At 41.3% G+C, this 13,596-nt stretch overlaps 1 protein-coding gene across 1 annotated transcript in view; it reads right to left on the bottom strand.

The window, feature by feature from the left end:
- Positions 1–1,010: 1,010 nt before the first annotated feature.
- efhb (EF-hand domain family, member B) overlaps positions 1,011–13,596 on the bottom strand; it is a 29,500-nt gene continuing 16,914 nt past the window's right edge. The window contains 5 exon segments of the mRNA XM_055163924.1: positions 1,011–1,687; positions 3,483–3,665; positions 4,727–4,779; positions 5,143–5,331; positions 6,422–6,629. Coding sequence (XP_055019899.1) covers positions 1,541–1,687; positions 3,483–3,665; positions 4,727–4,779; positions 5,143–5,331; positions 6,422–6,629 — 780 coding nt within the window. The 3' untranslated portion in view covers positions 1,011–1,540.

Here is a 13,596-nt window from a genome sequence, read left to right as displayed (position 1 = left end):
AAGAGTGTGACAGTTGTATCAGGTGTGAATGTGTTTGTTCCAGAGTCGTCTACAAACACAGAGACGTCCAGGTTTCTGCTGAGCTGTGGGGAAGTTCATGAATGTTACAGCTGATGTTTCAGTAAAAAGGAAGATGTTTAAGAACCAACAAAACACAGACCACAGATGAACAAAGTAAGTAAACCAACTCAAATTATTTTAAAATTTTTTCAAAAATGTACTTCTATTGAAACAGTTTTTCGTGTTTCTACAGGGTGATGTGGCAACTAGGAGACTTTATACCAGATGCCCTCCCTGTTTACTGCGTTTAGAGGAAGAAAAGCAGCACATGGTGAGTTTTGTTTCTGCAGATACACTTCTAATGTTCTTGTTCTTCTCTTCTGGTCCATTATTGTAGTAATAAATACTTTAAGTGTATTTAAACATGTAGAACAGAGTAGATCATCAGAATGTGATCATCATGTGTGTGATTCTGTGTCACAGAGACCAAGAGCTTCACTGGAATAAATCTTCACACTGTCCAGCTCCAAACTGTGTGTCTCTGTACTTGTGTGTCTCTCTGTGTTTGATTCTGTTTAAGACAAAACAGATCTGTAGAAAACTGAAAGACTGTTTTTGTTTTCTTTTACAGAATTAGAGCGATTAAATTAAATTATACACACTTATACATTTCATGATAAGGTACCATGAGATAAATCTGCATATTCAGCAGGATTTGTTCAAATTTTCATCAACATGAAAAAGTGACGTTCATGTTCTGAGAAAAATATGTGTAGAGGGAATCGAAATAAGTTTCAAAGCCTAAACATAATTTTATTGCATGCAACCGCTTTCCATAACTTTTATACGCAAATCCAGCAACCTTTTTTTTTCAGTGCAGAATGTGTTGGACATTTATGTGCACAGATGTGGACGCCAGGTCCAAGGAGGATACACAGATCTACTTTACATTTACAGGTTTTATTATAGCTCAAAATATCTAGAAAAACATTCTGACTGTGAGCGGGGTCGTCTCTCCACAGATCTGACCTGTAACTTGGTCTGGTTTGGTCACTTTGAGACTTTGAAGTGTTTAAAGCTCAGACTCTGCTCTTCTAATTTAGACACAAGTCAGAACTGTGTGATTATTATTATTTGTGAAATGTGGAGCAAAACTTCACATACAGGATTTTAAAAGCATAAAAGTTTGAAGATAAAGTTCACAGGAAGTAGAGTCACTGTGGTTAATCTGCAGCTTCACCTCGATCCGTGTGGATGTAAACAGACACACGTGAGGAACTACTCCGGCCTTTTTACTTTTAAAGAACAACTCAAACTGGATTCACAGTGCAATGTCTATGGATAATATGGATGAGATGTTGCACTTTAAATTCATCACTTTACGAGAGGTGAAGGAATAAAGTCTTCTCATTATTTTCACTTTATCCCGAGTTTGTTTTTTGCTTCTCTGTGTCCGTTAGAGGAACACAAACCGTTTCGATCACTGCTCTGTTGGACGTGGACCGGGCTCGGACAGAAAAATTCCGATCCACACTCTGGTTTACATGGCGTTTATCTCCTTGAGCACGTTCCTGAAGTCCTCCACGCTCACGTCTCCCCCGGGGCTCCTCGCGGCGGCCAGATCCCAGACCGAGTCCATCAGCTGCGGGGACAGGTCCAGCCCGACGTTCTGGAAGATCTCCGTGATCTGAAACACACACGGGTAATGTGGTTTCCTCGTCACCAACAGACCTGGAGTTGTGTTTCGTTTCAAGTCCAGGTCTGTTTTTGACGAGGGAAACAACATTTAAAGTTCAGAATCCATTATGGGTAATCTAGAACGATTTTTCAAAATAAAGCCAAAAAGAAGAAAATGAAAAAAAACTAAACAAACAAAAAAAAAATTTTCTTCATTATTTGTCTCCAAACCCAAAATTTAAAATGGACTAAAACAGGACTAAACCAGGACTTGAACCCGGATTAAACCAGGACTGAACCAGGACCCAAACCAAGAAAAAAAACAGGACTAAACCAGGACTGAACCAGGATTAAACCAGGACTGAACCAGGATTAAACCAGGACTAAACCAGGACTAAAACAGGACTAAACCAGGACTGAACCAGGACCAAACCAAGAAAAAACAGGACTAAACCAGGACTGAACCAGGATTAAAACCAGGACTAAACCAGGACTAAAACAGGACTAAAACCAGGACTAAAACTGGACTAAAACAGGACTAAACCAGGACTAAAGGACAGGATTGAACCAGGACTAAAACAGGACTAACCAGGACTAAAACTGGACTAAACAGAACTAAAACAGATCTGAATCAGGACTAAACCAGGTCTAAACCAGAACTAAACAGGACTGAACCAGGACTAAACCTAGGACTGAATCAGGACTAAACCAGGTCTAAACCAGGACTGAAGCAGGAGTGTCGGGTGATCAGGACTGAGACTGGGACTGGACCGGGACCAGGACTGAGACCAGTTTAGTCCTGTTTTAGTTCTGTTTTAGTCCTGGTTTAATCCGGTTTCAGTCCTTTTCAGTCCTGGTTTAATCCTGGTTCAGTCCTGGTTTAATCCTGGTTGGTAATCCTGGTTTTCCCTTTTAGTCCGTTTTTTTCATTTCAATTTTGTGTTTAAATGAAAAATGGAAAAAATGGATAACGGACTGAACCAGGACTAAACCAGGACTGAACCAGGACTGAACCAGGACTGAACCAGGACTGAACCAGGACTAAACCAGGACTGAACCAGGACAAAACCAGGTCTGAACCAGGACTAAACCAGGACTGAACCAGGACAAAACCAGGTCTGAACCAGGACTAAACCAGGACTGAACCGGGACTAAACCGAACCGACTGGGACTAAAAACCAGGTCTGAACCAGGACTAAACCAGGACTGAACCGGGACTAAACCAGGACTGAACCGGGACTAAACCGGGACTGGACCGGGACAAAACCAGGTCTGAACCAGGACTAAACCAGGACTGAACCGGGACTAAACCAGGACTGGACCGGGACTAAACCGGGACTGGACCGGGACTAAACCGGGACTAAACGGGACCGGGACTAAACTAGGACTAAACTAGGACTAAACCAGGCCTGACCCAGGAGTGTCGGGTGATCAGGACTGAGACTGAGACCAGACCAGGACTGAAACCGGGACTAGACCAGGACCAGGACTGAGACCAGGACCAGGACCAGGACCAGGACTGAGACCAGGACTGAGACCAGTTTAGTCCTGTTTTAGTTCTGGTTTAGTCCGTTACCCATTTTTTCCATTTTTTCAAAGCAAAATTGAAAACTGAAAAAACTAATCATTTTCTGTTTTTTCATTTTGATTTTGGAGACAAATAATGAAGAAAATAGTTTTTTATTTTATTTTGAAAAACAAATGAACGAACGACTCACAGATTGGCCATGATCAGAGAGAAATGAGATGATTTATTAGATTTTTTGGTGGTATTTAAAGACTCTTCTGGCGTGTTGTCGTGTTACCTCTTGTTTGCTGCGCGGGCACAGGAAGTCCTGCTCGTGCACGCCCAGAGCAGCGTGCACGTGAGGGCGGAGCAGAGCGGCGGCGGCGGGCGAGTCGCCGTAGTTTGTGGTGTCGCTCACTCTCTTCAGACGAGGAGGAGGAAGGTCTGTGCGGACGCTCGGGACGGCCGCACGAACGAAGGACTGGACCACAGGAAACAGAGAGGAGAGGAAGAGAGTTTTTTATTTCTACTGCACTTTTCACAGATTTATGTCACAAAGACGATTCACAGAGATTTATTCAGTCACTCCAGACACGGTGGTGGGAGATACTGTTGTAGCCACAGCTGCCCTGGGGCAGACTGACAGAAACGTGACTGACAATCTGTGCCATCGACCAACAACACACACACACACACACACCTTTTATACTGGGCTGGAAGAGAGGGAGAGAAAGAAGAGAGAGGAGAGAAAGAGAGAGAGGAGAGAAGAGGAGAGAGGAGGAGAGAAAGAGAGACGGAGAGAGGAGAGAGAGAGAGGAGAAGAGGAGAGAGAGAGAGAGAGAGAGAGAGAGAGAGAAAGAGGAGAAAGGAGGAGAGGAGAGAGAGAGGGGAGAAAGAGAGGAGAAAGGAGAGAGAGAGAGAGAGGAGAGAGAGGAGAGAGAGAGGAGAGAGAGAGAGAGAGAGAGAGAGAGAGAGAGAGAGAGAGAGGAGAGAGACGGAGAGAGAGAGGGGAGAAGAGAGAGAGAGGGGGAGAGAGAGGGAGAGGAGAGGAGAGAGAGAGAAGAGAGGAGACAAGAGGAGAGAGGGAGAAGAGAGGAGAGAAGGGAGGAGAGAAAGGAGAGAGAGAGAAGAGAGGAGACAAGAGGAGAGAGAGGGAGAGGGAGAGGAAAGAAAGGAGAGAGAAGAAAGAGAGGAGAAGAGGAGAGAGAGAGAGGAGAGAGAGAGGAGAAGAGAAGAGAGAGAGAAAGAGGAGAAAGGAGGAGAGGAGAGAGAGGAGACAAGAGAGAAGAAAGGAGAGAGAGAGGAGAAAAGAGAGAGAAGAGAAAGCAGAAGGGGGGGAGAAGAGAGAAAATGGAAGAGAGGAGAAAGGAGAGAGACAGAAGAGAGGAGGAAGAGGAGAAAGAGGGAAGAGGAGAGAGAGGAGAGCAAGGGAGAAGGGGAAGGGAAAGAGAGGGGAGGAGAGGAGAGAGAAGATAGAGAAGAGAGGATGAGGGACACGTTCACATAATTCACAGATTGGGTTTAGAGTCAGACTGATATTACACATGTAGTTGCAGCTTTTTGGCGCCACCTCATGGACACATTTAATATTGCAGCTACAACACAAATAAAACTCCTTTAAAACACACACGCGACATATTCACACTTTATGGTAAAAATAAATCTTGTTGTGAAGTTGTGAATGTGTAAACTTTATATAAGAAATGATTTATTTTTATTTTCCTATCACTTTTTTTTTTAAACGTGAAAACTTATAAACTTTGTTAATATGTTGTTTTTGGTGAATAAAGTAAAACAATAAAAGGAAACATGATCTAAATATGTGAACAATCCTCTGGTTCGGTGTAATAGCGCCTCTTTAAACAGTTCTGCTTTTAGACACTTCAGTCAGATTATTTTAAGTAAAACATAAAACTTTTTCTGATTCTCAAAGTTCAGAGACGTCAGTAACTCCTCACCTGTCGCGGCTTTAGGGTCGGCGGCGGCTCCGATCAGCGCCGACGAGGGGCTGAAGGCGTCTGGGTCTCCTCGGGTCCGGGTGAGGGTGCGGGGGACTCGGAGGGACTTGCCTGGTTCGACGGGCTCCAGGTCCTCGGGTCTGAGCAGAGGTTTGGAGTCGCCGTCGGACACAGAACCGCTCACACGCTCTGGAAGAACAACGCCGCAATTTATTCTGCACTGAGTTTTCTGGGAAATACAGTTTTAGTTTTGGTTTAAGTCTGGGCTAGTTTCACTGTAAGATCTAATAAATAAACTGTTTGCCTTGAAAAATCTGACAACACTGGAAAAAAAAACAAAAAAACAATATCTAGGTAAATTAAAATGACTTAAATTAAAATTATTTTACTTTATTTGAGTCAATTTAACTTCACAAGTCAAATCATCTGCCAATGGAATAAGTGTGTTTTTCGTAATTCAAGCAACATTTGATTTTGTTTCTTATTTAAACTGTAAAAATGTGTTGTTTTTCTGATTTAAAATGCAAAAATGTGTAGTTTTTCTTATTTTAAGTGTAAAAATGTGTTGTTTTTGTTACTTTAAATGCAAAAATGTGTTGTTTTTGTTACTTTAAATGCAAAAATGTGTTGTTTTTCTTATTTTTTGTGCAAAAATGTGTTGTTTTTCTTACTTTAAATGCAAAAATGTGTTGTTTTTCTTATTTTTAGACTGGGAACTGTAGCCGGACTCTCGGCAATAACACGTCACTGTTGTTGTCACTCGTCTAACTCAAGTCGACCTGAGTCTAACTGACAAATAATGTGCTTTTCTCACCCTGAAAGTCACTGTAACTTTACCACAATCATTAATATCCACAAATTCGTAGCTGTGAGTAAAGTAAACGAGCTGAATGCAAGTGAACCCTAGTGTTAGATTTTACCGTGTTCCATTTAAATAAAACATATAATTTCCTCATATTTATAATTAAAGACGGGGGATTACACTTCTATGGGCTTTGAACTATCAACACATAAAATATTTAGATCAAAATGTTTGATTTATTGTTTTAAATAGGCTATAATTGCTGAAAACAACATTCCCTTTGGTTTTTGAGTCTTTGAGTTGGACAGCGAACTTTGAACAGGATTGTAAAGCTCCTAAAAAGCTCCTAAAAGTTGATAACCTCGTCTTTATAGTCTTCTGTTTTCTTCGTATTTATAATCTATGACACTCTGGGATTGTTATGTTGTATTTTGGACATTTTAAATCACAATATAAACAATCCAGTGAAAGTCTGACCTCCGGTGAGGATCTTCTGCTCCTGGGTCTTGATGGGCATCTTGTCTTTCCAGCAGAGGAAGTTGGCGAACTCCATGAAGTCGATGTGTCCGTCTCCGTTCAGGTCGCAGTAGTGCAGAAGGTCCTGGAGCACGGCCGGCGCGGTCTCCAGCTGGAACTCACGGCAAACCTGCTCCAGGTCCTGAAGGTCGATCAGCCCACGGGACGTCTGCAGGTCCAGAGAACAGGGACGAGACATGATGGACGGTTCTGTACTGTCACTGTACTCAGGCTTAGGTTTTTTCTTCAGCTTTTTAAAGAATTACTAATGTCAGCGCAGATTAAAATAGTTTGACAATGTGCACAAGCAAAGACCACCAAGACTAAAGACCTATTCATACTTCATAAGAACATAAGAACTTTGCTTTTGTTCTTGAGGTGAAAAGAACAAGAACAAAGTTTGTTTGAGCTCTGACATTTTATACTTCAAAAGATGTTCTGCTGCCCCCTCGATCTGCCCTGCCCCCTCGCTCTATTTCTTTTTGTCCTCCAGTCTGCGAGCTCTTTTTTTTTGGGGGGGGGGGCTTTTGTCTTTCACAAACTTGTCTCGGAGATAACTCCAGACTTTTCTACACTTTTTTTCGTCCGAGCATAAAATGTCCACGATCTCCCTCCATGAATTTTCTCACCATTTCCTCCAGCTGTGACTCTAAACCATCTTTTTTTTTTTCCCTTGCTCCACACCGGTGAGGAAGCAGATAAACCACGGTCACATAAATAACCAATCAGAGCGAAGAACGCTGCCGAACTCAGCTGAAGTGTTGTGAACCAGCCGCACAAACTGCACAACAGGAGTTGAACCAACAAAACGATGTCATTTTGTTGGGCTGGGCAAAGATGTTATGTTCTTCTAAAGCACAGGTGTCAAACATGCGGCCCGGGGGCCAGATCCGGCCCCCCAAGACCTTTAATCTGGCCCTTGGCTGATTTTCTACTAAAATATTTTTATTATATTTTCTATTAAAATATTGTTAACTTTCTGCGGTGCTCAGCACAGCAGCGTCTCCAGTGTCTCTGTACGTGGCCCCTCCCACCAGAGCAGCACAAATGAAGACTTGTCTCTTTCCAAACGCTCTTAAAGGACGATCGTTTTGACTGTTGACCGTGACACCCTCATCAGAAAAATGTCCAACATGAGAAAAGTGGAGCCGAGTGCAGGATTTTACAACAAAAATTGACTTATTCCTATTTACATACAAGTTCATGTTAAAACATTGTGTTGAAATTGAATTTTTCTTAAAGTTGCAGGTTGTTCATAATATTATAATATTATAATAAGAAAGAGTTCATCAATTAAAAAAGATTTCTGTAATAGATTTGCGTTTCTCTGCACAAATATTTGAACTTATTGTTATTTTTGGGGTTTATATGACATGAGTTTTCTGATCCGGACACTTTGGGATCAAAGTTGGTTGGATACGACCCCCGGACCAAAATGAGTTTGACACCCCTGCTTTAGTCCAGCGATCGGTCAGTGGTGTCCTTAGTCGTCCAACACTTTTATTTGTCACTTGTCATTTTATTTGGGAGAGAATCATGAGTTTAGATCTGCTTAATAGTTTTTTGTTTTAACTTTCATGCAGGGTCATATACATGATCAGATCATAATAGTTTTGAATGTTGTGGCCACGCCCCTTTTTAATTGGCTAATTGATTGTGAGGACACGTCTTTAGTCGAGCAAGAATGTTTTTGTGGACCTATACTAGTACATTTAAGCTTTTGTAGTTTGTTGAATATTTAGTTTAACTCTTACCCCATGAAGACGACATTTGACGACCCTCCCTTGTTTCCTTAATGACGTCTTTTGACACCTCTGCTGTATCACTAAAGACGTGATTTGACGACCATTACAAATGGCTCGGTTTTTCACATGGTCCCGGTCAAGCAGAAGTAAACAGCAAGGCCACAAATTCAAGTTAATGCATCTGACATAAAAATGTATTCAACAGATACATATGTACTCTAGTTTATCAAACTGTTGACCCTTTTTCTGTATCATTTTTGGTTCTAAAGTTACATACATTTTAAACAGATCATGTTTAACAAAATTTAGTTCCCAAATTTCACAGACCTGCAAATCATGTAAATAAATGGATGTATTTCATCAGATCTTGTGTTATTCCATCTTTGAACTGTTGATGAAGGTACATGATTTTTCAAAAAAAAAAAAAGTATTTAAAATGAAAAAAATTTGCTTGGAAGGACTGACATATTTTATAGAGATAGTTTCCTATTATTAAAGTATTCGGAAGAAAAAAGCGACAAATGATGTAAAATCCTGCACCTTCTACTTGTTTGAACAATTTTCCCTCCGTTACTTTTCCCTCCGTTACCATGAACTTTCTTAATAAAAAATCTCATGAGTCAAAAAGTAAGAGGTTTTTCAACCTAATCTTGTACCATATGGTAGAAAACTATATGAAGCAAATATTCAAACCAGTTTGTTAAGGATATGTAAGTGAGAACCAAGAGTTATCACTGTTTGGATTTATTGCCCAAAAAGTGCTGCATATTTCATTCCCTCCGTTAAGGACATGAGTTTTTACATTTTTGAACGGCCAGGTCGCATTCAGCTGACCTACACGTTATCAACAAGCCACAAATGTACACAAACATTCTTCTCGTCATACGAAAATATTTAATGAACTCCGTGTCACTGAAGCGAAGCACATCGCAGTCCAACCACTCTTGACTACGTCTCCACATCCACACGTTCCTTTCAACGGACAACAAGTAAGTTGTACATGTTCTGGCTCCAGTACGAGAGGAACTTTAAAATCTATTAAACTTTTTTTTTTTTTTTTTTTTTTAATAGAAATAATGTGGAATAATCACATACGAAAATATGTTTCCAAATACTATTCATAAAAAGATCCAGATCTTGGCAGGAGAACTCTCTTTGTGTGGCGTCGGTCATATTGTGAGGTTGGTTGTCTGCACAGAGAAAAGCACGTGGAGACGACAGACGCTTCAAACACCACAAAAATACATATTTAACCTTTAAAAACACTTTCAAATAAATCTGTGATATACTGGAATTCATATGTAACTATGGCAACTATGGAATCACCTGACCTGACCTGATCACATGACAGCACCTGGCAACACCTGGCGTCACCTGGCAACACGTTCCACATTCTATTTCTACTTTATGACATCATAAAGCTTCACTTGTTCATTTATATGTGTAGCACAAGTTCCAGTGTAAAATCACTTCTATTCAGACTTCGACCGAGACACAGAGACTCACCACAGACAAACATGCCCAAAGACTGGTGCGATTACACTAGTGAGGACGACGAACTCCTGTACAGCCAGGAGTTCAACCTGATGGAGGCGTTGGGATTAACACCTACCAACCCACATCAGGCCTCTGGACCACCAGAACAGGTGGTCCACACCTTTCAAAATCCTCAAGAGTTTCTAACTCTTGAGGAGTTAGAACGGGAGCAGCTTGGACCTCAACACCACCAGAGGTCCAAGGAGGACGAGGAGAAGGGCATGGCTTTAGTCATGTCTCGACTCCAGGCTGCCTCAGCTGCTCAGGCCAGAGCCAGAGAAGATCTGTTCATCCAACCAGATGAACTGAACAACCAGCCTCAGTCCCGAGATATTGAGGGACTGGAGAAACAGGTCGCTGACCTGACAGCGCTGTTGCAGCAACACCTAGACAATTCCTGCAGAAAATATGCACAGTGGAAAACGGAAAAGCAGAGACTCCAGCAGGACTCTGCTGATCTGAATTCTAAACTCCAGGAAAAGTCTTTGGAAAATACTGCTCTGAGAGAACGCAACTCTCACCTGGAGTGTATTCTGGCCCAACTTGAAAAAGACAAGTCATCTCTGGAGCTCAGACACCAAAAGGAGGCTGAGCTGAAGGCCCAGAAGCTCCAGGAACTCGAGAACATGCAGACACAGGTCCAAAACATTGTGCAGACCCGTGAGAAGCTGCAGGACTGCCTGAGGAGGTCTCAGGAAGAGCACTCCATCCTCAAAAAAAGGTACGGGGCTCTGAAGAAGGATCTGATGCAGGAGGTGGAACAGGAGAAAAACAACATTGCTGAGCTCCAGAAAGAAAATGCCACCATTCTGAAGTCCTGCCAAGAGCTAAGCTTAGAGCGCTCCCTGCTGGAGAAGAAGTGCAGTGGACTAGAGGAGCTACTCAGGACCTCAGAGAAAGAGTGCTCCCTGCTAGAGACAAAGACCACTGCACTCCAACAGCAGGTCGAGCAGGACAAACTGAACAGAGACGACCTGCTAAATGAAAAGGCCGCCCTGTTGAGGACCTGCGATGAGCTAAAATTACAGCTCTCGGTGCAGGTCGAGACATGTGATGCGGTGCAGGTAAAACTGAGGAGGTGTGAGGAAAAGAACTGCCTGCTCATTGCAAATAACTGTGCTCTAGAGCAGGAAGTGAAAGAGGAAAAACATGGCAGAGCACAGTTAGAAAATGAGAAACCACCATGTTGAACACCAGTAAAGACCTCGAGGCAGAGCGCTCCCTGCTGGTGGACAGGTGCGGCGCACTGGACCACGCCCTGGCTACAACTCAGGAAGAGCTCTCCCTGCTGACTGTAAAGAACAGGGCTCTACACCAGCAGGTAGAGCAGGAACATCACATGAAGACTGCTTTAGAGGAAGAGAAAACAGCTCTGGTAAACACCCGTGAGAAGCTGAACACAGAGCTCTCCCTACTGCTCCAAAGATTCAGCGCCTTGGAGGAAAAGCAGAGGAGCACAGAAAGACAGCGCTCCCTGCTGGAGGAGGTGAGCACGGCGCTGGAGCAGGAGCTGGAGATGGAACGGAAGAAGAGAAAGAGGAGGTGGTACAGGAGGCTCCTGGGCATGTAGAGCCTCTCTCACCCCCCTCACTGTTCTGCACTTGAACAATAAAACATAACAAAAAAAAACTTCATGTTGTATTTGTCTTTCTAAACTGTAGTAATAGTAATAGTAATAATATTAGTAAACAGACAGATGTCGTTTGCAGGATATATTTTCAAACACATTCCCTTTTCCACATTTTGATTTAGGAATTTTTACATGTGCATTGATAAATACATGTATGTGGCTTGTAATCCTTTAGTCCACAGGTGTCAAACATAAGGCCCGGGGGCCAGATCTGGCCCTTCAAGACCTTTAATATGGCCCTTGGGTGATTTTCTACAAAAATATTTAATTATATTTTCTATTAAAATCTTGTTAATTTTCTGTGGTGTTTATCACAGCAGCGTCTCCAGCGTCTCTGTACGTGGCCCCTCCCACCAGAGCAGCACAAATGAAGACTTGTCTCTTTCCAAACGCTCTTAAAGGACGATCGTTTTGACTGTTGACCGTGACACCCTCATCAGAAAAATGTCCAACATGAGAAAAGTGGAGCCGAGTGCAGGATTTTACAACAAAAATTGACTTATTCCTATTTACATACAAGTTCATGTTAAAACATTGTGTTGAAATTGAATTTTTCTTAAAGTTGCAGGTTGTTCATAATATTATAATATTATAATAAGAAAGAGTTCATCAATTAAAAAAGATTTCTGTAATAGATTTGCGTTTCTCTGCACAAATATTTGAACTTATTGTTATTTTTGGGGTTTATATGACATGAGTTTTCTGATCCGGACACTTTGGGATCAAAGTCGGTTGGATACGACCCCCGGACCAAAATGAGTTTGACACCCCTGCTTTAGTCCAGCGATCGGTCAGTGGTGTCCTTAGTCGTCCAACACTTTTATTTGTCACTTGTCATTTTATTTGGGAGAGAATCATGAGTTTAGATCTGCTTAATAGTTTTTTGTTTTAACTTTCATGCAGGGTCATATACATGATCAGATCATAATAGTTTTGAATGTTGTGGCCACGCCCCTTTTTAATTGGCTAATTGATTGTGAGGACACGTCTTTAGTCGAGCAAGAATGTTTTTGTGGACCTATACTAGTACATTTAAGCTTTTGTAGTTTGTTGAATATTTAGTTTAACTCTTACCCATGAAGACGACATTTGACGACCCTCCCTTGTTTCCTTAATGACGTCTTTTGACACCTCTGCTGTATCACTAAAGACGTGATTTGACGACCATTACAAATGGCTCGGTTTTTCACATGGTCCCGGTCAAGCAGAAGTAAACAGCAAGGCCACAAATTCAAGTTAATGCATCTGACATAAAAATGTATTCAACAGATACATATGTACTCTAGTTTATCAAACTGTTGACCCTTTTTCTGTATCATTTTTGGTTCTAAAGTTACATACATTTTAAACAGATCATGTTTAACAAAATTTAGTTCCCAAATTTCACAGACCTGCAAATCATGTAAATAAATGGATGTATTTCATCAGATCTTGTGTTATTCCATCTTTGAACTGTTGATGAAGGTACATGATTTTTCAAAAAAAAAAAAAAGTATTTAAAATGAAAAAAATTTGCTTGGAAGGACTGACATATTTTATAGAGATAGTTTCCTATTATTAAAGTATTCGGAAGAAAAAAAGCGACAAATGATGTAAAATCCTGCACCTTCTACTTGTTTGAACAATTTTCCCTCCGTTACTTTTCCCTCCGTTACCATGAACTTTCTTAATAAAAAATCTCATGAGTCAAAAAGTAAGAGGTTTTTCAACCTAATCTTGTACCATATGGTAGAAAACTATATGAAGCAAATATTCAAACCAGTTTGTTAAGGATATGTAAGTGAGAACCAAGAGTTATCACTGTTTGGATTTATTGCCCAAAAAGTGCTGCATATTTCATTCCCTCCGTTAAGGACATGAGTTTTTACATTTTTGAACGGCCAGGTCGCATTCAGCTGACCTACACGTTATCAACAAGCCACAAATGTACACAAACATTCTTCTCGTCATACGAAAATATTTAATGAACTCCGTGTCACTGAAGCGAAGCACATCGCAATCCAACCACTCTTGACTACGTCTCCACATCCACACGTTCCTTTCAACGGACAACAAGTAAGTTGTACATGTTCTGGCTCCGGTACGAGAGGAACTTTAAAATCTATTAAACTTTTTTTTTTTTTTTTTTTTTTTATAGAAATAATGTGGAATAATCACATACGAAAATATGTTTCCAAATACTATTCATAAAAAGATCCAGATCTTGGCAGGAGAACTCTCTTTGT

Source organism: Boleophthalmus pectinirostris, unplaced genomic scaffold (genome assembly GCF_026225935.1).
Source record: "Boleophthalmus pectinirostris isolate CB_2022bp ecotype Guang Dong unplaced genomic scaffold, ASM2622593v1 HiC_scaffold_6, whole genome shotgun sequence".
In the NCBI taxonomy this organism is placed as follows: domain Eukaryota; kingdom Metazoa; phylum Chordata; class Actinopteri; order Gobiiformes; family Gobiidae; genus Boleophthalmus; species Boleophthalmus pectinirostris.
This window is presented reverse-complemented; position numbering and strand designations above follow the sequence as displayed.